Source organism: Betta splendens, chromosome 8, assembly GCF_900634795.4.
Source record: "Betta splendens chromosome 8, fBetSpl5.4, whole genome shotgun sequence".
Taxonomy (NCBI): domain Eukaryota; kingdom Metazoa; phylum Chordata; class Actinopteri; order Anabantiformes; family Osphronemidae; genus Betta; species Betta splendens.
Genome location: NC_040888.2, coordinates 9,968,224 through 9,994,298, shown reverse-complemented (window position 1 = coordinate 9,994,298; position 26,075 = coordinate 9,968,224). Strand labels below are relative to the sequence as shown.

The following is a 26,075-nucleotide window of genomic DNA, read 5'->3' as shown; positions in this document are numbered from 1 at the left end:
AAACTTATGAGGGTCTCCTAAATAAAAAATGACAAATAATTTTTTTCCACAATTATGCCTCTTGTACTGTACATCGGCTTATTGTCTTTTAAGCGAAGCCTGTGCCATTTCCAGTTAAAATTAACTTGCCGGTTGAATAAAAGTACTTTTAATAAAAGTAGATTTTTTAACAAGATTATTAATAATTTCGGATTTGACTGCGTATACTGTATTATATGATTTACCATTCAGGTGAGGGACAAAGCGTTCCTAGTAGGAGCAACTAATTCCAGAAGGGGGCAGCACTGCGGCGTCGCAGTCTCAAATGTCAAAGAAGAAGAAAGGGTACCGTAAGCTAGGTTTAACGACAATTTGCTAATCGACTTGTGAGAGTTTACAAACATAAGAGTAAAATCCCTGAGGAGAGACACGGTTGCCGCTGTTAGCGGGTCATGCAGGTCTGTAAAAGGTAATGAGCCATAAAGCCTCGGGGTCTTGGCTCAGCGGCGCCCATAAACTGCAGCCACACTGGAATGACTGGCAAACGAGGTTGGTAATCGGCTACACGGAAGGCACGGCAAAATAATCGGTGACTCTTGGGGCCTGTGAGTTGTGGCCACATGGAAGGGGACTGTTTTCTGCACAGCTTTACTTTAGCGGTGAATGATATTAAAGGGGAGTCTTGTCATAGTCCGCCGACCCAGCACACATCAGTCAGAGGGTTTAGCGTTGAGCCTGAGCGGTGAACCCGGCGCTGCAGTTGGCGTTAGCTCAGTTTGTTTAGAAAAGCCGACCTGCTGGTCGCTAATGGCTAACTGACGATAAAATGACAACGGCGTTGCCTTGCTGAAATAATGAACCATGTGAGTCATTTCTAATCAGTGATGCGGTGCATACTGCCAAGTGTTAGACTGTGGTCTTTAACGGTATCGTTATATTACGTGGTTAGCTTTAGTAGCTACATTGCTGTTAGCTAATGCTAACTGTAGCCAGCTAGCATAGGGAAGATGCCATCGGTCTGCAGGGTAAATAACTTCCTAAATAACTTCCGTATATATCCTTATCTGCTATTTAATGAATTTTCTGCTTTGATTATTTGAGATCGTCAACACCTCATACATAACTGAAGACATATTAATTATAATTGTAAAGTCTCTCACATTCCCAACCAAGTAGGGAGATGCCGAATCTAAAGCACTGGATTTGGGCCCTGCATCTCTCTTTGGCCCCTATATCGCGCTTTGCATGTGTCCAGTGTCCAGATTTTATAAGGACTGTTTAAACTCAACGTGACAGTGTAAATTAAAATAGCACAATGACATAACATGTAGCTGAGTTAAGGTAAAGTTTCTGTGATGTGTTTTCTTTTTGCACTTTGCTCTTTATACAGATTAAGTGCACAGTCCGTCACTGAAATTCACTTATAAAGCATGAAATTCCCCCACATGATTAAATAACACACTGCCACAGCAGAGAAATAATTGCTTTACAAGCCTAATTACATTAAATCAATTAAATAAAGTCTTATTCAGTTGTGCTAACATAACAACATCATATCACAGATAGTGGGAGATTTAATAGCAAGAAACTAAAAAATACACGTTAAACATAAATGCATACATAAACTGAATGAACCAGGTTTCCTGCTTATTGCATATTATTTGCTGGAAAATTAGTTCTGTACTTGATCAGGATTTAGAGCAGTTCTATACAGCGGTGCCTGTTGACAAGAGTACTTTTATTCACAGACGTTCCTAGTGTGCAGTTATGTATAGGCTTAGTCATTGGTTTACTTTAGTGTCAGTATTCTCTAGTCACTATGCATTCACTTGCTAATATCATGTTTTGTAGTAGCAAATATAATGTTATTAAATAAGTGTTGTAAGGACACACAGCAGATCATGCTGGTAGTGAATTTTAAGACATGACAAATGATACTTCCTTTCAGCTGAACAAACTCAGCACCATGCTTCAAATGTTTGGTTTTTTTTTTGCTATGTTCAAAAAATATTTGAATTTCAAATTAAAAGCACTAATACCGATTGACTCATTGCATATTATTGTACATTTAAAATATTACCATAATATGGTTAATAAAGCTGTGCGTTTCTTTCCTGTGTGTCTGTCTGTCGTCAGAAGTGATAGTGTGTCGTCCAGTCAGGACGGAGTGAACCTCAGAGAGCTTGGTTCAGAAGAATTGTATGACGTATTACCCTCCAGCAGTTCTGAACAGGCAGCGGTGCTCAGCGATGCCTACATTGCTGATTACACACACCAAGAGGGTGAGTCCCCCCGCTAGCCCTTTCATAAAGTTTAATTTAAAGCCAATGGAAACTGTTTTTGTCATAATGTTTTTTTATTTGTCTGTGCAAATGTTTTCTAATAATAAATATGGTGTAAATGAAATGGGAAAGTTGAGCCATGGCATTTGGACATTTTAAGATTTAAACATTTCCTCGCTCTTCTAAGTAGCTCAAAGCCGAAGACCACAAATAACACAGGCTGGTTTCTCTTGTAACACACAAAGGAAGGGGAGACATGAGTGGACATGGAATTCACACAGGAAGACACACCTCTAAAAATGCCCCTCAACATCCGTGTTTATCTTTTCATCTGCCCTCAAATGTCAATGCTGCTTTACAAATCCACCAGGATAGAACACTTAACGACCCTGTGATGATGATAGGAGTTAGGAAGGTGCAACTTTTACATCTACTCACTTCTCCCTCTTCTTTGACTGTCGGCACATTGCAGGATGAAAGTAAAACCAACCTGTATTTTCTCACCATTTTACTACCACTGAGACAGCAAGCGTTTTCAGATGTGTTGCAGAGTAATTGTTGTGATTCTTCCATTAATTTCCAGACAAGATCTCAGTAAAACAGTTTCTAGACAACTAATGGCTAGTCTGTAAGCAGTCTGTTCACACATTTATGCCTATTTAAGTAATGTTGACTTTAATCAGTTTAATCACTTGTGGATTTCAAATAATTTAGCATTTTTGGTAGAGATTTGTGACAATATTTGTAAAACATTTTTGTTTTGCTTAGTTGTGCTGAACCAGGGTTGGTATGAAATAGGCTTAATCCTACACCCTCTGCCTCCCAAAGGTGGATATGAAGCTGGTCAAGATGTCAGTGATGCTACGCATGGTTGGAAGTCGCTGGGGCAAGAGTTGAGGTCCAATGACTTGACAACAAATCTGACAACTTTTCAGCATGGAAAACGTGCTATAGCTTCAAAGGATATGAGGAAATCACAGGGTAAGTTGTCAAACAGTGATGGGAACAACAGTCCAGTCTAAGTAAAGGACACAAGAAGCTAAATCAGGGTTTAAACCATTCTGGGTGGAGGCAGAAGCTTCTTTACTATTCTCACCTGGAATTTTCTAAACTTGCATGTGTTCCTTTTGTGAGTTGTTCCTGGTGTGTTGCACACCTGACGACAAACATTTCTACAGCAGTTTGCTAAAGTGCTGTGTTATTGTTGCAGACAGAGGGGTGGCTCACTCAGAGGAGTCTCGGCTGGCCAACCTCCTGCGCCGAGTCTCCAGGGAGGACGATCGTGACCGTAGACTGACTACCCTCAAACAGTTAAAGGACTTCATCAGCCACGGAGAGAGCAAAGTGGTCAGTGGATGTTCTGTTATGACTTGTGTTCTGTGTGTAGTTCATTAACAGTCCGGTAAGATGGACACGATCTACTGTTTGGCTGCACATTTACTTGGACATTGTTCTGCCATATATGTTGCTCAATTTCTCCTTTTCCACACAGGTGAATGAGATAATTAAAATAAATTAAGTTCAAATATACAGAAATGTGCCTTTAAAATGCTTTGTGCTGCAGAGATATGTTTAAGTTAACAACTCTGTTAGTTGAAGTTAGTATGACTACAGCAATCATAAAATTCAAGTCCTCTGGTGTTTATTTAAAATATGTTTAAAAACTTAACACTGAAGTAGAAGCCATCTATTGACTGCCTTGTCTCTTGTGCAGACCCTGGTCAAACAGTTGGACGTCATCCTCAGCACCTTAAATGACATTTTGAATGAAAGGTAAGACATTAACTGTTTGCTATCAATAATTATTTGGTATCAATGTATTATTGCTGTGTTTTGAACAGTTACAGTCACTGATTTACGTCATTCTTTGATGTGGTCAAATGTTTTAAAGATGAATAGCCGCGGTAACTGAGTTATTTTATAATGCAAACCCTGATTTGAAACCATAATGTCTCCATTAGTCTCTAATGAGGTCACCGTTTTGGTCTTGTCAACATGTTTAGCAGTAAGCTGTTGTGGGAGTTGCGTCAGGACGCAGCAGCCTGCCTGGGTGTCCTCTGCACCGTACTTAGCTATGAGGCTGAGCGCATCTTCAGGTGGCTCTTTGGCAAGTTCAATACAAATGCCCGTGATGAGGTGAAGCTGTTGTACCTGGTGGCAGCGCAGTGTGCTTTGGAGGCTGCTGGAGAGAGGAAGGCTTTCTCTCACATCATGCAGGTAAATAGGTTCTGTGCACACCCCTCCTCAAACACCTGCCCCAATGTCTCTATATGTAAGCCCACATACCTTGACTTGATGAACCTGCTCTCAGACTACAGTTACCTGCACCCTGAACCTTCACATCTTCTCTCATATATCTGTCAAAAAAAGAAAGCACTTTGACAATTTTGAGATCAGTTTACAATATCCCAGTAACATTTCTATACTACAGCTTTCAACAATCCACTGGGGTTATGTCCTGTTGCATGGTTGTCCTCAACACTTTAAATTAACTTACTTGTTCCTTATGAGTTGAAATTTATGTGGAATAAGTTCTATAAAAGAAAACACTAAGAGCAATGTTCATATAGTTGTTAAAACGAATGTGATGTTTCGAGCCTGGTCTTGTTTGTTTCAGCTGGTGATGAGCAACCTACAGTCCATCTTGGAGAATGTGGACACACCAGAGCTGCTTTGTCAAAGTGTAAAGTGTATTCTGCAGGTGGCTCGTTGCTACCCACATGTCTTCAGCACTAACTTCAGGGTGATTATATTTGTCATATGGATAAAGCACACATCTGTTCTGACTTTAACTGACTTGAACTTTGTTCTGCATGCTTTTTTTTTTTCTGCGTCCTCCACAGGACACAGTAGACATCCTGGTGGGCTGGCACATTGACCACACACAGAAGCAGTCTCTCACAGAACAGGTCTCAGGTAAGTTGAATATTTATGAATACCAACAAAGTGGACTGATTGCATGCATACATACATACATCTTCTATTCCATGCCAATATTTAAACCTGTTTACTTCTGACTGCCCACACCTTGGATTAGCTGATTGAATTATATACTGCTGCACAGCTCTGCTGTTCAGGCAACATGTCAGTATTAGAAATACTTATTTTTTTTTATTGGTCTTGTGTAATACTTTTTTCTGAAAAATGATTCTATATATCTGACAAATTTCATGTTTTTAATGTAATTACAGAAATAAAGTTTTTAACATTCTTATTTATTGAGATGTACCTGTGTATGGTTTGAACAGTGTAACCTGTTCATCAGAAGGTATAATTGAACAAAGGCATAGGGTTCTGTTGAATCCCTCCCTGTTTGTGTTAAGGATGGTTACAGAGTCTGGAGCAGTTCTGGGTGGCAGATCTGACCTTCTCTACCACCTTGTTGGGGCAGTTCTTGGAGGATATGGAGGCTTACGCAGAGGTGAATTTAGCTTCACTTGTCTTTGCATACAGCAAATACTGAATACATGTATGCAGAGGGAAGACAAGCTGTATGCTATCATGTACTGGAAACTACAAATCTTAGCTCATTCATTCCTTCAGGATCTGAGCCACGTGGTGTCGGGTGATGTCCTGGATGAAGATATCCCCCCTCCCTCAGTATCACTGCCTAAGCTGGCAGCTCTGCTGAGGGTTTTCAGTACAGTGGTCCGCAGCATCGGAGAACGATTCAACCCCTTCAGAGGACCACCCATCACTGAAGTCTATGTCACAGATGTAAGGGCCACATCTGTAAAGCCTAGACCTATAGTTGATAATAGACCAGACATGGTAGACAGCATCAGCTATCATGTCAAATCATTGGGCAAAGAAAACGTTAGGTTAAGGATATTTATGTACTAACGTAATCTAAAATACATATTATATATGAGGGTTAAGTTATAAGAAATAATGGTCAGTTTTTTTGGTTTCGGCACTAATGTGCTGTATAATTCTTTCTTTTGTTTTAGGTTTTAAACCGCGTTCTGTCGTGCGTGACTACAGCAAAGCAGGTCCAGTTCTCCGAGGCAGTTCTCACAGCGGGGAACGAGTGTGTAGGCGTGTTGCTGGCTAGTGTGGAGCCCTGCGGTCAACTGATGGAGGCTGTCCTCGCCTATGGTCTGGATCAGCTGGAGTGCTGCCAGGCCTGTGGCACAGACTACAATCTAGCAGTGCTGAGCCTTCTGACTCTGGTACAGTCGTGTGCTGTCCATCTGAGAAGCACATACAAATCAGAAGCAGACCTTTTTTACATGTTTTCATAGTCACTGTTCTGCCTTTATTTTTAGATTGTGGATCGCATCAACACAAAACTCCCTGTGCTCTTTGTTGAAAAATTGTTGGTGCCGGATTCCCAGCTTCTGAAATTGCGCTTTCATCGAGAAAAAGAGGTGAGTGTGTTGACCGCTGAGCCTTATATTGAATGATAATTAATACATTGCCTTAAAATAGAAAAAGCTGAATTCTCTCTCTGGTATGCTGCTTGGGCCTTGGCCATTCTCACATTTTCTGTGACCTTTTAAAATGCTGTTCAATAATGAATTGCTCTAGAAAGGTTTTTACTTAAATGTAACATGTGATCTCCTCAAAACAATTGTTTCCACTCTTTAGGTGATATCAGCTGTTCACGGTGTCTACCAGGCACTGCTGAGTTTGAAGAACATTCCAACTCTCGAGGCAGTTTACAAACTGGTACTGGGTGAGATGGCATGTGCCCTTTCCAGCCTGACCTTAACCCTGGAGCCCAGTGGCAGGGCCCCAGCGGCTGATGACATCTGCCACAGCATCCAGCACCCTGCGTTTGTATCACTTACTCTTCCACTGGAGAAGGCCCAGTTCACCCTCATCTTCAACCTTGGCACTCTCACCACCATCGGCAACACCAAGAACTCTCTCATCGGGGTGAACTGAACTTGAACTTGCAGTTGACTGGTGAAAGGATTGAACTGTAAAGCAAACACTGACGTTGAGGTGTTTTGTCTTCTTAGATGTGGGCATTGTCTCCGACAGTCTTTGCTCTTCTCAGTCACAATCTGATGCTGGTTCACTCTGAGCTGGCTGTCTACTACCCTGCTGTCCAATATGCTGTTCTCTACACCTTGTACTCCCACTGTACCAGGTAACCACACATACTGCTGTCAAGCAGGAAATGTACTTTTGTAGTCCTATTAGTCCACATAGTCAGTGTTCTTCCGCATTTAGGCCTGCTGTTTTTCTTTCCACTTAACATTCCATTAATATACTTGGATCCAGCTCCTCCTTTCAAATTCTGGATATTCATGAAGGATGTCACTAAAAATCAATAAAGACAAGAGTAACAAGGTTTTAATATAACATTGACAGAAACCTGTTGTGACTTTTTTTTTCTCTTTTTTTTCTGCAGACATGATCATTTCATATCATCTAGTCTGTCCTCATCTTCTCCCTCCCTGTTTGATGGTGCCGTCATCAGTACAGTAACGACAGCAACAAAGAAACATTTCAGCACGCTACTAAGCCTTCTGGGAGGTCTGTTGGTGAAAGAGCACCTCCCTACTGAAGCCAGGTTTGCATTATTATTATTATTATTATTATTATTATTATTTATTAAGGGTATTCATAGTTGTAATTTGTTCTATTAACTGGTATTTTTAGCTATGAATGATATGTTATGCTCTTGTCCTTCGTTTCATTAGGAAGCTGCTGCTGACCTGGGCCCAGGAAATCTCTGTACTGATGAAGAAGTCCGACACCTATAGTCCTCTCTTTTCTCTTCCTTCCTTCACCAAGTTCTCAAAGGGCCTGCTGTTTAATGGTGGGCCCAAGCAAATAACAGACACACATTGTATTTTAACAGGATGGAGTTTTTTTTTTATCAGCAACATCACTTTCCCTCTTTTTTTCTCTGGATAGCTCTGAATGAAGATCAAAGCATCTGCTTGCAGACCTGCCACAGTTTACAGGTTCTCTCTTCATCGTTGTCCACTGAGCTGCTGCAGAGGTGAACATCACACCTACATACACAGAAGAAATAAGTGGTGTCAGCCACGTATTATCATTTTAATGTGTGGATGATTGTTCATGTTCGGGGGTTGTCCATTAGGTGTGTGGATGTATGCCGAGTCCACCTGGTTCACTCAGCAGTGAGGGTGAGACAGGCCTATGGAAAGCTGCTCAGGTCAATCCCTCTGGATGTAGCTTTAAGGTAGGTCTTCACATATACCACCAAAAGCCAATGGCACCATGACACCCTGCAGCACATGCATGCAGACAATGAAAGTTAACTAATGATATTGGCTAAAGATTTTGGACACATCCCATCATTGCAATATCTTCCAATTTTTCCTAAATTTCCCCAAGGTTGGTTATTATTTCCAGTACAGCCTAGTGGTTTTGTGGTTTCATGGATCACGCAGTTGCTAAATTTACCTACTGTGCATAAGACAGCAGTTCAACTCCAGGAAAAACACACTTTCTGCTCCACTGTGCTTCTTGTGGTCTAGCGCGCAACTGTTAAGTCAATAATTGTTAAACAGGGATGTTGTTTTTTGTGTGTACATGTTTCATTGAAGCTATACATACAAGACTTACTTGCTAAATCTCTTAATCATTTTATTTATTTTAAAGAAGCTGTTTTAACAGTTTGGTTGCTTGTGTTCCATAGTAACCACAGCCACCCTGAGATGAGGGAAATGTCACTGGCTATCCGCCATCACATGAGCAGAGCGCCAAGCAGCACCTTCCATCCCCAGGACTTCAGTGACCTCATCAGCTTCATCCTATACGGAGTCCTGCACCGAGGAGGGTACGTGCAGGCCAAATCTATTCATTCAATTATTGGTCAATTTTTGAATGTATTTGATACTATCAAAGAAAGGTACCAAAGAAAAGCGGGTAGGGTGCAATAAATGTAGCCAAAATGCCATGCAATGCCACCAGCTGCTCTGTTATGCTATCCATTATGACTAGGTAGCTCATGATGACTGGTTGCTCAGTATCATTTTTGCATGCACAGAAAGGACCCATGGTTGGAACGTCTCTACTACAGCTGTCAGCGGCTTGAGAAACGTGACTGTCGAGGAGGTGTCAACGGCAGCTGGCCAGATGCAGTGCCGCGGGCGCTGTTAAAGACAGAGGTTGTATTGTGGCAATGGGCAGTGTGGGAGGCTGCGCAGTTTACCGTACTGTCCAAACTCAGAACCCCGCTGGGCCGAGCTCAGGACACTTTCCAGACCATTGAAGGTAAAGGGGCAAACCTCGAATGTTTGCGACTTGAACCCCCATTAGCTTTTGTTCCTTTGCACCTGAGCTGAAAATCTGTTTGACTGTGGCAGGTATAATCCGTAACCTGGCTGCCCACAGCCTCAACCCAGACCAGGACGTTGGAGCATGGGCTGGTGCTGGAGGTGATGGGGACGGGCACCACTCTAACCAGCTCCGCCTTGCTCTGCTGCTTCAGTACCTGGAGAACCTGGAGAAACTCATGTACAATGCATATGAGGGCTGCGCCAATGCCCTCACTGCCCCACCAAAGGTGTGCAAATAAGAGTTTAGGCTTTAAATTAAAGAGCAGTTCTTAGTGGCCATCATTGTACCAGCTGTCTATGGTATCCACGATTTTTCTTGAGTAGACCTGGCAATATTTGCAGGTGTACAGTACATATCAAGTTTATTTCTTTATGTCCTAGGGCATAAGAACATTCTTCTACACCAACCGTCAAACATGCCAGGACTGGCTTACAAGGATCCGACTGGCACTAATGAGAGTTGGCCTTCTGTCTGGACAACCAGCGGTTACCATTCGTCATGGCTTCGACCTTCTGACAGAAATTAAGAACACCACCACTCAGGTCAGCACAACTAATACAGCGTGAGCAGCCTTTAATGAATGTGATGTTATTTACAGCACGAATGCACCCTGACAGTTTGAGGAGCAGCAGCTTCTTATGTTATCACATTTGAAGTGAAAACCATTGCATTTTAATTATACAGAATATTATTTTATTTGATAACGTCATGTGGTTTGATAAGTAGCACATTTTGTTATCAACAGGGTCCGGAGCTGGAAGTTCTTCTGATGTTGCTTGTGGAGGCTCTCTGTGAGCTGCGTTGTCCTGAAGCCATACAGGGGCTGGCAGCCTGGAGCCTCTTAACCTTGGGCAAAAGTTTGAGCTGGTTGTCATCAGTTGCCCTGCAGGCTGAAGGACGGTAAGTGGTGCCATCATAACCTAAGTCCTGCATCTTATCCAGTCTGAGCTAAACCCACATCCACATGTATTTGGTTCATTGTTTTGGTTATCCTCTTCTCAGTAGGGTGTGCATGTGTGTGCAGGTTTGAGAAGGCCGCTCTTGAGTTTCAAGACCAGCTGTCTGCTGTAACAGGGATGGACTGCAGCATCAAAAATAATGAATGCAGTTTGATCAAAGTATCAAGTAACACTAGCAGCCCAAAGCACACCAGCAATGGTAAATAGCCATTTCATGCAGTAGAGCATTGGTAATACTTTGCTTTTATTGTGCAATTTTAAGTTGATGACCTCAGAGTTCAGTTTATTGTACAGTTGATATCCAGTGATTTGTGTACTAGAGAAAAGCTACTCTATATTTAGTGTTGACTGAGGACCCATGCTGCATTATTGTCATATCTTTAACATTTCTTGTCTCTGGAAAAAGGTGAAAATCGGAAGACAGTGCTGTTGAAATCCAGTGAGTGCTCCCCCGAGGTGATCAACTTCCTGGCTAACAAAGCATGTCAGTGTTACGTGGCCCTGTGCGATTGGGCCTCTGTTCGGGAGTGGCAGTCCACGGTCCATGCTCTCAAACAGAACTCCAAAAATCCAGTTACCATTAACCTTAGGACAGATTTCAACTACATCCAGGCTCTGAGCCGCTTCGAGGATGGAGATTTGGCTGAATGTGGGGCTCAGCTAGAGCTGCTGCCTGGAGAGGATTATAGCTCCCTATCCAGCAGCAAGGATAAATTAGGTAGGTTAGACAGACACATCTTTACATGTTAATGCTCAGATTCTTCCTGGAGTTAATAGTATTTTACTGTCATAAGTTACATGTTTTAAATTGTTTTTCTTTGTATGTCAGATCTAAAGAGGCTTCTGCCCTCCATGAGTCCAGATCCCACTGAACTGCAGAGAGCCATTGAAGTGCAGCTCCTTCGAAGTGCTGTTAGCGCTATGATGAAAGCCAACCAGCAGCAGGAACAGAAGACCACAGCCAATCCAGAGTGAGTGTAATTCACAATCCCAGCGATCCATAGTGTGCATTTGTTATTATTTCTAACTGTTTACAACATGTCAACATGCTTCATCTATTCTGACTTAAACCACAAGTGCAGTTTTTTGTTTTTTTATCATTTGACAGTTTAACTGATAAACTTTGATTATTCCGTTTATTTTATTTATTTATTATAATTATTTTTTTATTTTTTATTTTTTAATTATGTTCATGTTGCAGTACTTTAGTGCGTTGCCTGAAACAGACCGGACGGATCTGTTTGGGTCCTCTCCGCTTGTCCACCCTTACTCTCTCTGATGCCCTCCCCACTGTACCAACCCTTCAGCTCCACTGCGCTGCCACCCTGGAGAGTGCAGTGGGTGGACAAGAGGCATGTACACCCACAGCTTTCATTTGACTGTAATATAACTGCAGTTACTCTGCTTTTATTTCCAAAAATATAGACTACTGTAGACACAAGCAAAACAACTTCAATTAATGTCTCGATAAAACTTAAATTGCTTGTTTTTTTTCAGGACTTTGTCATTCCTCTGTACAGTGATGCTCTGACGTCCTGTAAGCAACAGGACATTAGACCTTTTCTTCAGGCCCTCAGATACACCACGTTCCAGAGACAGTTCCTCAACAAACTAAAAGGTAATTGAGTGATTAGCGAGGGTGGGTTGGCAGCAATAAAGGCCTGTAGTCAGGATTTTTGTGTTGAAGTTGTACTTCAAATAGTTCTTACAACTTTAAATTGGTAGTGTTTTATATTGAATTTTTTTAAATTTGGCTCCATATTTGTTTCAGTCTAACATTTATTGTTCTTTTTTTCTTAAGGATGCTCCTCCACCGTTGACAGCCATATAATGGAGCTTTGTCTGACTTCTGTCAAATTTGCCCGTAAAAAAGGCAACATTGCCCTGGCATCCCGCCTTCTTAACCAGTGTAGAGATGGGACACAAGACGAGAAACGGCAGGATGACCTGAGTGAAAGCTTCAAACATCTTACACTTGAGGGGACTCTGGAGGAAAAATGGGGACCAGAGTTGCAGATAGAAAAAGCCAAAGTCCTGAGAGCTGCAGGTGCACAAAATTGTCAAATTCTTTGGCACATTTAAACTTTTTCTTTTACTTTGCTTACACCACCGATGTCAGTGTCCTCTAAGAAGTGTCTTCGTCCACAGGTCAGTCCATGACGGCCATGGAAATGCTGAGCAGGGCTGCCCTGTCTTATTGCAATGTGGGCAAGAATGAAAGTGCCGCCTGCCGCTCACTGTTAACACTCTGCAAATGGCTGTTGGCCGACTGGAAGGATATGACGCCTCAGCTTAAACAGGTACTTTGGGCTCAACATGTTCAAATGGATACTTGATATTTTCCTGACCTTAATTTGTGCAAAATGGTTTAATATAAAAAACATTTTGGTCCAGGTGGCGAAGAAATCAGGAACGGTGAACTCATCCAACGCTGCAGGCTCCATGTCAGTGTTGAGCCAGAATGTTGCTGCTTTGTTGGAGATTCCTTTTGAAGATCAAGGAGTTCCCCACATCACAACTGAGACCTCAGGTAAAGCGTCACCTTTTAACAGTATATCATCAGATCCAATTTTAGGAACCAATAGTTATAGTAGATAATAGTAGATAGTTTTGACTAAGAATCTAAAGTGATCTCTTCCCTTTCTTCACTTGCTTTAATAAACCGTATGTTTCTTTTTATTTAACTTGATATAATTCTTGCAATTTAATCTTTGATGTCCTTCATGTGCAGTGAGTGTAGGTGTGGGGGAGCCAGAGTTTGTGTTGGGCCAACTCTACCAGCTTTCTGCCAGCCTGGCTCCAGAGGTTGCCAAGTCCTGGGCTGCCCTGGCCAGTTGGACTTACCGTTGGGGCAGGAAGGTGGTGGATAATGCCAGGTCAGTAACCCCAGTGGAATACAGGCAGAGTAACCAAGTAGTATGAGTATATGTTTATTATTATGAACAGATTATTGTTGATTTTAAAGTCTCACTATTTGTTTGAATTGTTCCTTAGCCAAGGTGAAGGATTACCTCTTCTTCCTGGAGAAAAAAAACAGATAGAGGATCTGCTGCCAGCAACGACCAGTGACGAAGACAAGGAGACAATTTTCAGCATTCTTGGTCAGGCGATGTGTCGACCTGCTGGAATACAGGTGGTTAACAACTTATTTTTGTATTTTATCTTTTGAGGAGTAGATGAAAACGTTTTATAAATGCAGTGTTTTAATCAAAATCTATCTTTATATCTATGAATTCTCTGTAACAATGTAAAGCATACAAAACAGAAGACTAAACTGAGCCTAACCTGGAGAGTTTGCGGTTCTCATTGTTCTGATCCTACTGCTTTGTCAGGACGAGGACATGGCTCTGCAGCAGGAAGATAATGAGGACGACATGGTAGACGTTATCTGGCGGCAGCTTATTAGCTCATGTCCCTGGCTTGGCGACGTGGGCCAGGTTGTCACAGACGGTCTAATCCAGGTGTGGAGATGTGTGGTGGACCGCATATTCGGCCTCTACCGGGTCTCCTGCCAAGCATATTTCACCTTCCTCAAGCTCAATGCTGGTCAGGTTAGTCTCATTGATTGTGAGGAGCTGCAGTGTATGAACCTGATGACTGACGCAGCTGTTACTGTTGATTAATTGAAGACATTAAGACAATTAATTGATGACAGACATATACACTGTTTTTTGTCTTGTCTTTTAGGTCCCTATAGATGAGGATGACCCTAAACTCCTGCTGTCTTGTCAAAACACCAAACAGAGCAATGACGATATGATCGTCATGGCAACCCTGCGTCTCCTTCGTCTGCTGGTGAAGCACGCTGGGGAATTGAGAGAAGGCCTTGAGCTGGGCTTAGCTTCAACTCCTACAGCACCCTGGAGAGGTATGTCCGATTAAGTGTGTGTGCGCACGCTTGTTGCAAAAAGTTGGAGTAGAATCCAAACCTTACCCTACAGCCTTTGATCTAATGCTTCCTCCTCAGGTATTATCCCCCAGCTGTTTTCCCGTCTCAACCACCCAGAGGCGTACATACGACAAAGCATATGCAGTCTACTATGTCGAGTAGCCCAAGACTCCCCACATCTCATCCTGTACCCAGCTATTGTGGGTTCACTTTCCTTGGGTGGAGAGGCTCAGAATTCAGGTATGTATGCAGCTTTTCAGAACCTGGAATTACCTACAGTTTATGTTTTCAAGTGCTCACTGGACTTGAGAAGAAATAAGTTGTCATCTTAACTGTTAGACAACTAAACACTCAGCACATTATTAGTCAAATCAAGGTTAGAAATGACTGCTACTGGTTTTTTCTATACACAGTGAGACAAGTGTTATATAAATACAGTCAAAGTGTTCATTCCTAATGATCTGCTGGCAGGAAGCAAACTGCCTTCGGCTCTGCCTACCTTCTTGGGCAGTATGCAGGAAGAGGGCCTTGGTGGAGAGGAGGAGCAGTCACAAAGTGGTGGACATGGAGGTGATTCAGAGGAGCTGGCATCCTTTTGCTCTAGGCAAGACCAAGCCATGATGCAGGACTGTTACAGCAAGATTGTAGAGAAGCTGTCCTTAGCCAACCCCATAATGGTGCTACAGGTAGGAGGATGCACACGGTTCAGCAATGTAGCAAATTACCTATGTAGCCTACAGATTAAACAGCCAAATATAAAAGATATTTTTAATTGTGGAAAAAACACATTAAACCATTCAAAGATTATTTAACCAGGGCAATAGCAATGTGTATGCACCTAATGTGTACTGAAACATGTGGTTTATTGTGTGAAGCTGCTGTTAACCAGTTCTGTGTGATGGCTAGGTCCAGCAGCTGGTGGGTGAGCTGCGCAGAGTAACCCTACTGTGGGATGAACTATGGCTGGGTGTGCTACAACAGCAGCACATGCATGTCCTCCGTAGGATCCAACAACTGGAGGACGAGGTGAAAAGAGTTCAGAACAACAATACACTGCGCAGGTGAGATTCCTTCTTCACTCCTCCAGGATAATCAGTTGTTCTAAAACATTGACAATATAAGTGGGGTACACCTATTTCCTGTGCTGATCCTGCAGAGATGAAAAGATAGCCATCATGCGCGAGAAGCACTCTGCTTTGATGCGTCCCGTGGTTTTTTCCCTGGACCACGTCTGCAGCATCACATCGGCTCCGGCAGAAACTCCACACGAGACCTGGTTTCAGCAAACTTATGGCGATGCCATCACTTCTGCCTTGGAGCGCCTGAGAAACCCCACCAACCCTGCTAACCCTGCAAGCAGCTGGCAGCCTTTCAAACAGGTTTGTTTTGCACTTAAGAAAACTCATTTCATATACACACGCACTCTTTGTAACTTTATGTAATTGCTTTGTCTTAGGTCATGATAAGCCTGCAGCAACGCGCGCAGAAGCGAGCCAGCTACCTGCTTCATTTGGATGAGATCAGCCCCCGTCTAGCATCTATGACCACAACAGAGATGGCCTTACCAGGTGAAGTGTCTGCAACAGACACTGTCACAATACAGAATGTGGGCAACACCATCACCATCCTGCCTACCAAGACCAAGCCCAAGAAACTCTTTTTCCTGGGCTCAGACGGTCGCAACTACCCTTACCTCTTTAAAGGTAGGATTTCTGCTCAAAGCGGCAGATTTTGATGATTGTTATATATTATTAATGTAGGATAGAGAAAAAGGATTAAATAAATTTGATCAACCCCTGAAGGGAAATTAGGTTAAGGAATGTTAGTATATTGCAGAATTACTTTCATTTATTTCACCAAGCGAAAGGGACATAGACACACAGGCGTATTTATGAAGAAAATTTAGCTCATGTGCTTATGCTATTTTTTTTGTAGTTTTGCTTAGGCTGCTTCAATTTCTTCTCCAGCTCATGTATGACATTAAATCTTCTTTTGTTGCCACCTTTTAAACGCCCGACATCTTCTCCCTCAGGTCTCGAAGACTTGCACTTGGATGAGCGCATCATGCAGTTCTTGTCCATTGTCAACACCATGTTCACCAAAATCAACCAGCAGGAACAGCCACACTTCCATGCTTGCCACTACTCCGTCACCCCCCTTGGGACGCGGTCAGGGCTCATACAGTGGGTGGATGGAGCAACACCGCTTTTTGGCCTCTACAAGCGCTGGCAGCAGAGGGAGGCGATACTGCAGGCTCAGAAGGTTTGTTTTCACTGTGTCATGTTACAGGAGAGCATAAATTGTCTCCATTAGGGTTGTATTACTTTTAATGAATTTTCTCTTTGCCTAACCAGGCTCAGGACTCATTCCAGCAGCAACCAGTGCCTCCAGTGCCTCGCCCCAGTGAGCTGTATTACAGTCGAATTGGGCCAGCGCTAAAGGCAGTGGGGCTGAGTCTAGATGTGACCAGACGAGACTGGCCACTTAGTGTCATGAAGGAGGTACTGAAGGAATTAATGGAGGCCACACCGTCCAACCTGCTAGCCAAGGAGCTGTGGTGTTCCTGCACTACGCCCAGTGAGTGGTGGAGGGTCACTCAGGTGTGTTTTCTAAAATGCTTGATTTATTAATAGGCTTTGTCAAATACAGAATTTTATTTTTTACTCATAACGGAACATATGGCATTGTGGTTCATGTTTTTTTCTTTTGTGCTTCAGTCCTACGCCAGGTCGACAGCAGTCATGTCAATGGTGGGTTACATCATTGGCCTTGGTGATCGTCACCTTGACAATGTCTTGATTGACATGACCACCGGGGAGGTGGTGCACATTGACTACAACGTATGCTTTGAAAAAGGTCAGTGTTTTGAGAGTAACACAAAAAATCAATAGATGTGAAACTTACACAAACAGCCTCATCTTTAGAGTCACTGCCATTTGCTTCTGTTGACTAAAGTATACTGTCTGTTTATTAATGTGTCCATTGAGATGCTTTGCTATTATAACTCTGTGTTGGTGCTCAATAATAGGAAAGAGTCTGCGGGTGCCTGAAAAAGTCCCTTTCCGGATGACCCACAACATTGAGTCTGCTCTTGGGGTCACTGGGGTGGAAGGAATCTTTAGGCTTTCCTGTGAACAGGTAACTTCATACTGTTTTCCACGATGTTATGTTTTTTTTGTGTATGAAATACACAATTTCAATTTCAATATTCAATTTAATATTGAATCATGGTACTATTGATTGGTCTTTTTTTTCATGTATTTCTAAACCATGGCAAATCTTTTCCTAAATTAGCCAATTGTGCACCAAAGCAGACTGAATTAAGATGAACTAGCTATCAGAGTCCAGAGTAGGCTAATTTTACTGTTGTTGGGGTGATTGTGTATAGTTACTACTCTGAATTGGTTATATAATTACAGGTGGTTCAGATGATGCGTCGAGGCAGAGAGACTCTTCTGACCCTGCTGGAGGCCTTTGTGTATGACCCCCTGGTAGACTGGACTGCTGGGGGGGAGGTGGGCTTTGCTGGTGCAGTGTATGGAGGAGGTGGCCAACAGGCAGACAGCAAGCAGAGCAAGAGGGAGATGGAAAGAGATATCACACGCTCCCTCTTTTCCTCCAGGGTAGCCGAAATTAAGGTGAGGTCATGGCAAACTGCTTGTCACATTTAGAAGATGTCACATCCAAGAAGAAAAGTCATATCCAACGATGCTGTGGTTCTGTTTACAGGTGAACTGGTTTAAGAATCGTGATGAGATGTTTGCAGTGCTGCCACAAGTAGAAGAGGCTGTGGAGGAATACTTGGTTCTGCAGGAGCTCCTCTGCCAGGGGGAGAAGCTACAAGCCAAACTACAGGAGGAGACTGCCTTCCTGGAGGGAGCAGAGAACCACCCAGACCACCTCATTGAGAGCCTGGAGCAGAGGTCTGAGACCACAGACACGTTTCTAGAGAAGTAATAATGAACATGTAGTAGGATGAGGTGGATATTGGAATTTTCATGTCAAATATGATGGTGTAACCTGAGTACAGACACATTACTGCATTTTCTAGTTTTTGTATATAATGCTACAGTCCAATGTAAGCAAAGATCTCAGCAGCTAGTATTATTATACTGTCAGTGGAGTAATTCTTTTCACTTATAAGCAATAAAATATAATGTTTTTAAACACACAGAAGCGTATTCACAACCTTTCTTACCACAGGTACACTGAACACACCCAGCTGCAGTCACGGCAGCGAACTGTACAGGAGGCCATTCAAAGCAAGCTGACTGACCTGGACCAGTGGATCTCCCAGTACCAGACAGCATTCGCCAACCTGGAGGCAACCCAGCTAGCCAGTCTTTTGCAGGACATCAGCAGCCCCATCGAGCTTGGTTAGAAATATTTGTTACATTGTACAACAGTGGACTGTCAGTTTCTGAATATTATTGGCCTTTTCCAATTGTCCTTATCCTGCGTTGACTTTTAATTTGTGTTCCAGGTCCTCCTAGCTATGTTCCAGCCACTGCCTTCTTGCAGAATGCAGGCCAGGCCCAGCTGATCAGCCAGTGTGAGAGCCTTGAGGCAGAAGTAAGTGCCTTGCTGCAGCAGCGTCGTGGGGCTCTTCATGGATGCCTGGAGCAGCTGCACAGCTATGCCACAGTGGCTTTGTTGTACCCACGCTCAACCCTGGCGCTCCACCGGGCACACCAGTGGAAGGCCTGGTTGGAAGAACTGCTCAACGATATGACAGTGGAGCACTGCCAGCATATTTATAGACAGTAAGTACGATTTCAATACTTGCTTTGGGTTAACAGGTATTCTCTAGCCAAAAAAAAATCAGTTTCAAGTTCATCTATTGATCCAGGCCTCCGTTTTTTTACTAGTAATTAGCTTTTGGGATGGGTTAAGTGTCAGTTACTAACGGCTAAGATAAGCGTTATCATAACTCATTAATTTTGAGTTGATGACAAACCAGTTCTATCTTTATTGTCCGTATGTAAATAACATCCTACTTCCTGTTTAGTACATTGTGACCTCAGTTGAATATACTTGTATTACTATTTCTCCCCCTAAGTAGGTTTATTACATTTTATTAGGTTTATTCTGTTGTTTTACTGTTGTAATTTAGCTTAAGGTTGGTCTCCCCTTCCTTCTACAGATACGAGGTGTTATTCACCCCCCAGCCTGCCCCTGCCTCCTGCCAGTTCCTGACCAGTGTGGAGTTAACTTTGCAGCACCAAGTGGCTGAGGCCAATGAACGCGTGATGCACCAGACGGAGCGCGTGAAGGCTGAAGGTACGACTGTAGAAGCCTGTGAAGAGCAACTGCAAGAGATCGAACGCTGCATCACGGTCTTCCTCCATGAGAACGGGGAAGCGGGCTCCCTCAGCCTGGCTGCCATCATTACCTCTGCCCTTTGCACACTCTGCAGGTTTGACACATCTTTTATACTAGTCTATTCTAAATTTAAGCTGCTGTATTTCTGAAACCTTTTATGCGCTGATATATTTAGTTTAACTTGTTTTACATAATGTGGTCCTTTTTTTTTCTCTCCAAACCAGGCGTAATCTTGTCATGGAGGGGGCAGCAGCCAGTGCTGGAGAGCAGCTGGTCGACCTGACGTCTCGGGATGGGGCTTGGTTTTTAGAGGAGCTCTGCAGTATGGTTGGAAATGTCAGTGCCTTAGCTACACTGCTGCAGAGCTGCCCACTACTGCCCCATGATCTGGACTTACCTGCCCCTTCAGCCATCACTGAGGCTGTGTACCTGGCCAGTGCTGTGTACACCTGCTTACAGGTAGGTCTACCCCCAAAATACAACAGGTTGCTAGAAGCCAATTCTTTGAATGGATATGAGTATAGCAAGATACCTTAACTCTTATTTAGTAATTACCGTGTATGTCATTATGTATGACTCGTGGACATACTGTAGATATTGCTTAACCCTAACTTGCCACCTTTTTATCCCCGTAGGAATTGAATTCCAACTTCCGTCAGATAATTTTCCCAGAGGCTCTGCGCTGCATGATTAAAGGAGAGGCCACCCTAGAGTCCATGTTGACGGAGCTGGAGCAGCTGGTGGAGCAGAGCTCTGATGGTCTGGGCCTGCAGGGCATGGCAAACAGTCTGCTGGCTAGCACAGGCTTGAATAATGACGGGCACAACCACTGCCTCCACATCACCAGGTAAATGTGATGTGGCCAATTGTCTAAATAAAAATGTGTAAAATAAGATGTGACATAGATTTAATCAAATGACTGCCCCTACAGCATGCTGCGTGCTCAGTACTCAGAGCTGATCCAGCCCCGCACTATGGATGGACCAGGGCAGGACACACCAAAGATGTCTGCTGGACAAATGTTGCTGGTGGCCTTTGATGGCATGTTCACCCAGCTGGAGACAGCGTTCGGCCAACTCACTGAGAAGGTAGTGTTCTCCCTGAGCTTTACATTTCTTGATCTTAATGAGTCACAAACATTAACACACAATATTTCTAGGATAATAACTTTTTTATTTATGGTTACCAGTAAAGTAGACATACTGACTGTTGCCTCGTGTTCCTCAGCTGAGTACTTTGGAGGTGCCATCTGCCTGGAGGAAGGTGGATGTTCTGAGGGAAGCACGGGCAACGCAGCCCCATTTCTTTGACAGCCTGAATCAGCGACAGCTGATGGAAGAAGTCTTCTTTCTCAGGAGACTGCAAGCCATCCAAGATTTCTTCAGGCTCTGTTCTTCCTTTGCTCAGACTCTGTCTGGTAAGAGCTCCGCAGAGCACATGCACTATTACACCTAGTGACTCAGGATGAACACTTCAGGTTGTTTATACAATAGGGTTTTCTATTTACAATACTAAAGTATAATATATGCACTGTGCACCCAGGTACGTGCCCTCCAGCAGAGGAGCTTTTACCTACAAATGGACCGGCTGGTTTAGGAAATCCACTGTATCGCCGGCCCAATGCTGCAGGCTTGGGAGTGGCAGTGGTCAATGAGGAACAGATGTCTCGGCCTATCAAGACATTCACAGCAGAGTTTGTTCGGCAGATGCTAATGGGGCTGCCCAGTCAGGCCCTCGGTTTGGTCCTCTGCAGCACCCTCTCTGCGTTTGGGCTCGACATTGTTACTCAGGTGGAGGCAAAAGACTTCGGAGCAGAGAGCAAGGTAAACTTTTGCCTGTGCTGTGCCAATATAACGGCAGAAGGCAGTAACCAGGTTTAGTATTCGTAATGAGCGTTATTGTCTCTAAAGGTCTCGTTGGATGAGCTCTGTAAGAAAGCAGTGGAGCAGTGCGTGGCAGAGGGCCACGTCTCCCAACTGCTGCTGAACAGAGCCACAGTCCTAGCCTCCTCCTATGACACAGCCTGGAAGAAAGTGGACCTGCTCAGGAGGTTGGAAGCTAACCTGGAGGCTGCCAAGGCCAGTCTGCAGAGGAGCCAGCTTCACATCGCCATGTTCCAGGTATAGTGTGGGCGTGAGTGAATGTCTCTGAGTGCATTCACATTCTGATAAATGATGAAGTTCAAGGCAGCTAGTAGTCACAGTACACCTTTAAATGCTAATTGCTTTATTTATGTTATTTTTTTTCTCTCACAGTTTCACTCCTAGCCAACATCTAAAAGGACTAATGTCTATATCAGTGCTACTCTTCATGTTTTTGTGCATTCACTTACAGTGGCAGCATGAGGATGTTCTGAGCCCCAACAACCAGCCCCTGAGTGTCAGCATCCCCCCTCGCTCCGTCATCCTCAGCAACATGAAGAAGAAACTGTACAAGCTTAGCCAAGATGAGGCAGCTATCGTTGCCATTCAGGTCAGTAATACCCCACTACTGTCATGTTACACCCACTGCGCCAAGTTGGACTTCTGCAACTATTTTTCCTGATTAACAAATTTCAACTTAATTAAAACCGTGTTGCTGGGGCTCTGTTGTCCTCAGGAGAAGTTGGCATTACTGGATGCCAGCATTGAGCAGCGTCTGAAGTGGGCTGGTGGTGCCAACCCAACTCTGGCCCCTGTCCTGCAGGACTTTGAGATGACCATCCGGGAGAGACGAGCAGTGATAGCAAGAGAAAACCAACGCACCAATCAGGTAACACCACAAGTTTGATAGTGCCGCTCTTGCTTACCAACCCTACCACGTCATAGATGAGTCATAGACGCCATGTTTTTTTTCCAGGTCACTTTCTTGTGCTCCACTATCCTGAACTTCGAAGGTCTTCGGACTCGATCCCCTGAGGCTCTCAGCATGGACGCAGCACTGTTTGAAATGCTAAAACGCTGCCAGCAAACCTGTTCCTATGCTTCCCAGTTTAGCAGCACTGTGTCTCCACTGGAGCTCCAACTACTGCACAGACTGGTAGGTTTGAACTCTTCATAGTATAATACTTATCAAAAAAGGAGATGCTACAGAGCAACAGATAACAATAATTAACAAAACCTTAAGCCAGCAGGTTCTGCAGGCTTGATATACTGCTGGTACCCTTATGCTCTTTCTTCATTACTACAGGGGCCACTGCTGGACCTGCCAATAGGCAGCCCTGACTGGCTGCGCTGTGCTAAAAGGCAGCTGGAGGAGGAGTTGAGGACTGAGCAGAGGACTCAGGAGGAGAGAGAGCAGCAGCTGGAGTCCTATGGAGAGACACTACAGCTCCTGGTGGACTCCATCAAAACCATACTGTCCAACCACAATCGGCAGCTCGCCGACGTCAAGCACCTGCTGAAAGCTATGGCTAAGGTATGCTTAGAAGGTTAGAGGTTAGTTAGGCTGAGGTTTAGTTCGATAGGTCAGTTGTTCAACTCTTAATTCTGTCATACAGGACGAGGAGGCGGCTTTGGCAGATGGCGAAGAGGTGGCGTATGAGGGCAGCGTGCGTCACTTCCTGTTGGAGTACAAAGCCTGGCAGGATAATATCCAGCTGGTGTTGTTCACTGTGGTACAGACCAGCGGGCAACCCCGCAGCCAGGAGCAGCTTGAACTTCTGGAGGAGATTCCTGGTACCCTGAAGGAGCTCCAGACCCAGAGCCAGAGGTACCTCACTCATAACAGTCCAGCACCACAATTCAGATCAGTTTGGTAGAAAGCCCTTACTTAGTGCTGTTGATTGAGAGACTGCATCATGAATTGAAACGAGATGGTGCTGGTGTCAAAAATCTGAATGCAGGAGCCGTGGAAACTGTCATCTTAGCATTCAGTCCACTTAAATAGTAGACTCAGCTCTAGGGAGGAGAGAAGGTTAGTTTTCTTGGATAAGGACAGATATAAAGCAGCTATCACAAGCCATGGTTATATAACTAAGTGTTTTGTGATTCACTGGAAAAACACATCTTTTATCTGTTTACAGGAAATGTTTGAGTTTGTAAATTAAAATACAGAAAACGACAAATTTAACACATTTGTCTTCATGGCCTGGATTGAAATGAATGTTATAAATGAGTTCCTCTACGCTTTACTACCTGTTTCTGTGCAAACTGCTCTGACATACAGTGAGCGTTTAGTGTTTACTGTCAGACCCACTGTATCGTTCCTCACATTAATCATTTACTCCATCCCTGCAGTGTCTATAATGGCCTGGTGAGCTTCGCCTCTCCGCTGGTGACAGACAGTGACTGTGCTAGCCCCGTTCCTGCAGCACAGACCACCTTTGCAGCAGGTACAGGAATATGTGCACTTGTTCCTCACACTCTCTATCTTTATCTTAAAATGTGGTAACCACTACTGGTTTCAAGTCTAAAATCTGCCAAAGTTTGGGTTAATGATTGACAGTTGTTTCCAATCATCCTGATGTCAGCTGTTAGATGCAGTGGAGTGAAGACTCAGCCTGACTCAATGTCCCAGAATGCACGCAAGGCTCTGCCACGTAACTTGGGAACCCCCACTGAGACCCCACCCAGCACACTGCTGACGAACAGCAAGGGCCTCAATCCAAGTCCCAAGAGGGCCATACGGGATCCTAAAACAGGAAGAGGTACTGTTCTGGTCATCTTTGTAATAACTGCTCAATGCTAAAATCAAATAGTCCTTATACAAGAAAGATAATGTGTTTATTTTGTGCTGCAGCTGTTCAGGAGAGGAACTCGTATGCAGTCAGTGTGTGGAAGAGGGTGAAAGCCAAGCTGGAGGGCAGAGACATTGATCCCAACAGAAGGATGAGTGCCACAGAGCAGGTAGCACACACAGCACACTGGCTCTCATGGCACAGTTTAATCCGACCACCTCCTAAGGATTAAAATTAGGGGATTAAGGATAAGCATTATAGCAGGAGATGGTTTTGTTTCAGCTAATTATCAACCTAATGTGCTTATTCATTGTAATGAAGCATAACTAAATGATGACTGGTGATAATCTGAACATGTTTCTTGCCGTCTCGTTTCAGGTGGACTTTGTCATCAAGGAGGCCACCAACTTAGACAACCTGGCCCAGCTGTACGAGGGCTGGACTGCCTGGGTGTGACTGCTGTGCTGTGTTATGTCTCTGTCCAGCGAAAGCTTGGAGATCAACCAGAGTCGAGCAGGTCTGGGGGTGTCGGAACAGCAGCACCAAGCCACACTAGGGAGAGGAAATGGGAAGCGGATGCTTAGTCCGCCCTTCCAAACTCCTGGGCACCCAAACTGGGGTGGCGACCTAGTAGCTCCGCTGCAACCACACTCCTCCAACTACCAGCGATGAGGCTAACGATGCTTTTTGGGCCTGCAGCCCCACTTCCTTCTGGGGTGTTGACCAGGTAAAGCAGCACCGAACGGGGGAGTGGGAAAGGAGGGAAAAGGCCTCCTTACTCTCAACTCGGAGAGACCGTCCCCCCTCACATGCATAGCTCACCATCCAGTTGTACCCATAAACATCGCTGCGTCCTACAAAGTCACTCATAGTCTACCTTGAGGGCAGGACGAAGCTGGGAGTGAGCTGGTTTCCTCTGAAGCACCCAGCTGACATGCTGTGGGTAGGACTTCAACAGGGCTGAAGCTCAGATGCGCCCACACTTGTTTTTCTGTAATCTTTTCCTCCATAGCATTCTGATTCTGATTGGCCAATGGGTGACACGGCTGGGTGGGAATGATAGGAGCACGAGTCAGCCGAACCTCTAAAGCTACATGGACCCCCACCAGAAATTTAAAGTAAAGAGGTGGGACGTAGGTGAAATGTACTTTAAATGATGAACATTGAAGACTTTCTGAAATATGATCCAATTCACAGAATAAATGATGGACATGATTTCTCAGGAGGGTTCTTTGTATTTTTGTGGACCTGAAACCTGCCTCACCTGTCGTATGGTAACGTTTTGGATGACCTGTGTGTGTGTGTAGGTGTCCGTATGTTTGAGGTTAGAACAGGCACATCAGGTGAACATTACCTTATCGTTACCTTCAGTGTGTATAGTGTAGTTACCGTGTTGTGCTTTGTAACTATCTTCAGTCCTTCTTTTGACACAACAGTAGTTCTTGGTACTCCTGTCTTCTTTTGACTTGCCTGTCACGAGCTGTTCCCTGCTTTAGTCATATTCACTCCCCGTCCCCAATGCCTGCTTTTTATTATTATTGACCTGGTTTTACATTTTTAGTGCAAGACTTATGTTTTTGGTGATGGTGCAAAAGGTTAATTCTTAAAGATTTTATTGGATTTTGTTGGATGCCAAATAAATATAGAAGTGAGAAGTGTTGTGTTTTATTTATTGACAGTCTTTCGATCACTACATACAAATCTGGCACCACATACAAGAA

General features: G+C 43.9%; 1 protein-coding gene across 1 annotated transcript; it reads left to right on the top strand.

Moving 5' to 3' along the window:
* The first annotated feature begins 298 nt into the window (after positions 1-298).
* Positions 299-26,009, top strand: smg1 (SMG1 nonsense mediated mRNA decay associated PI3K related kinase). The gene is made up of 64 exons (XM_029160203.3): positions 299-528; positions 2,116-2,261; positions 3,090-3,242; positions 3,472-3,608; positions 3,976-4,034; positions 4,265-4,478; positions 4,879-5,004; positions 5,105-5,177; positions 5,585-5,682; positions 5,805-5,978; positions 6,212-6,433; positions 6,530-6,631; positions 6,852-7,142; positions 7,229-7,359; positions 7,624-7,785; positions 7,916-8,034; positions 8,133-8,220; positions 8,323-8,424; positions 8,884-9,024; positions 9,235-9,461; positions 9,554-9,753; positions 9,908-10,069; positions 10,273-10,427; positions 10,552-10,685; positions 10,893-11,204; positions 11,316-11,457; positions 11,688-11,838; positions 11,984-12,104; positions 12,288-12,533; positions 12,635-12,786; positions 12,881-13,016; positions 13,218-13,362; positions 13,481-13,619; positions 13,819-14,037; positions 14,174-14,354; positions 14,454-14,615; positions 14,847-15,061; positions 15,282-15,436; positions 15,532-15,754; positions 15,832-16,078; positions 16,408-16,637; positions 16,730-16,975; positions 17,093-17,231; positions 17,404-17,513; positions 17,795-18,013; positions 18,105-18,298; positions 18,579-18,751; positions 18,859-19,138; positions 19,519-19,791; positions 19,922-20,156; positions 20,333-20,544; positions 20,629-20,785; positions 20,925-21,114; positions 21,240-21,520; positions 21,608-21,817; positions 22,032-22,169; positions 22,296-22,448; positions 22,536-22,715; positions 22,866-23,093; positions 23,176-23,387; positions 23,915-24,009; positions 24,148-24,324; positions 24,417-24,523; positions 24,733-26,009. Exons 1-64 carry the CDS (start codon positions 452-454, stop codon positions 24,808-24,810), a joined length of 10,956 nt encoding a protein of 3,651 aa, XP_029016036.1. The 5' UTR covers positions 299-451; the 3' UTR covers positions 24,811-26,009.
* The last annotated feature ends 66 nt before the right edge of the window (positions 26,010-26,075 follow it).

Bases quoted from the DNA above. Each gene is read 5' to 3' on its own strand.
- smg1 (XM_029160203.3), top strand. From the start codon at position 452: ATGAGCCATAAAGCCTCGGGGTCTTGGCTCAGCGGCGCCCATAAACTG. The intron at 3,609-3,975 runs GTCAGTGGATGT...TCTCTTGTGCAG, and splicing joins GCCACGGAGAGAGCAAAGTG to ACCCTGGTCAAACAGTTGGA. The intron at 6,434-6,529 runs GTACAGTCGTGT...CTTTATTTTTAG, and splicing joins TGCTGAGCCTTCTGACTCTG to ATTGTGGATCGCATCAACAC.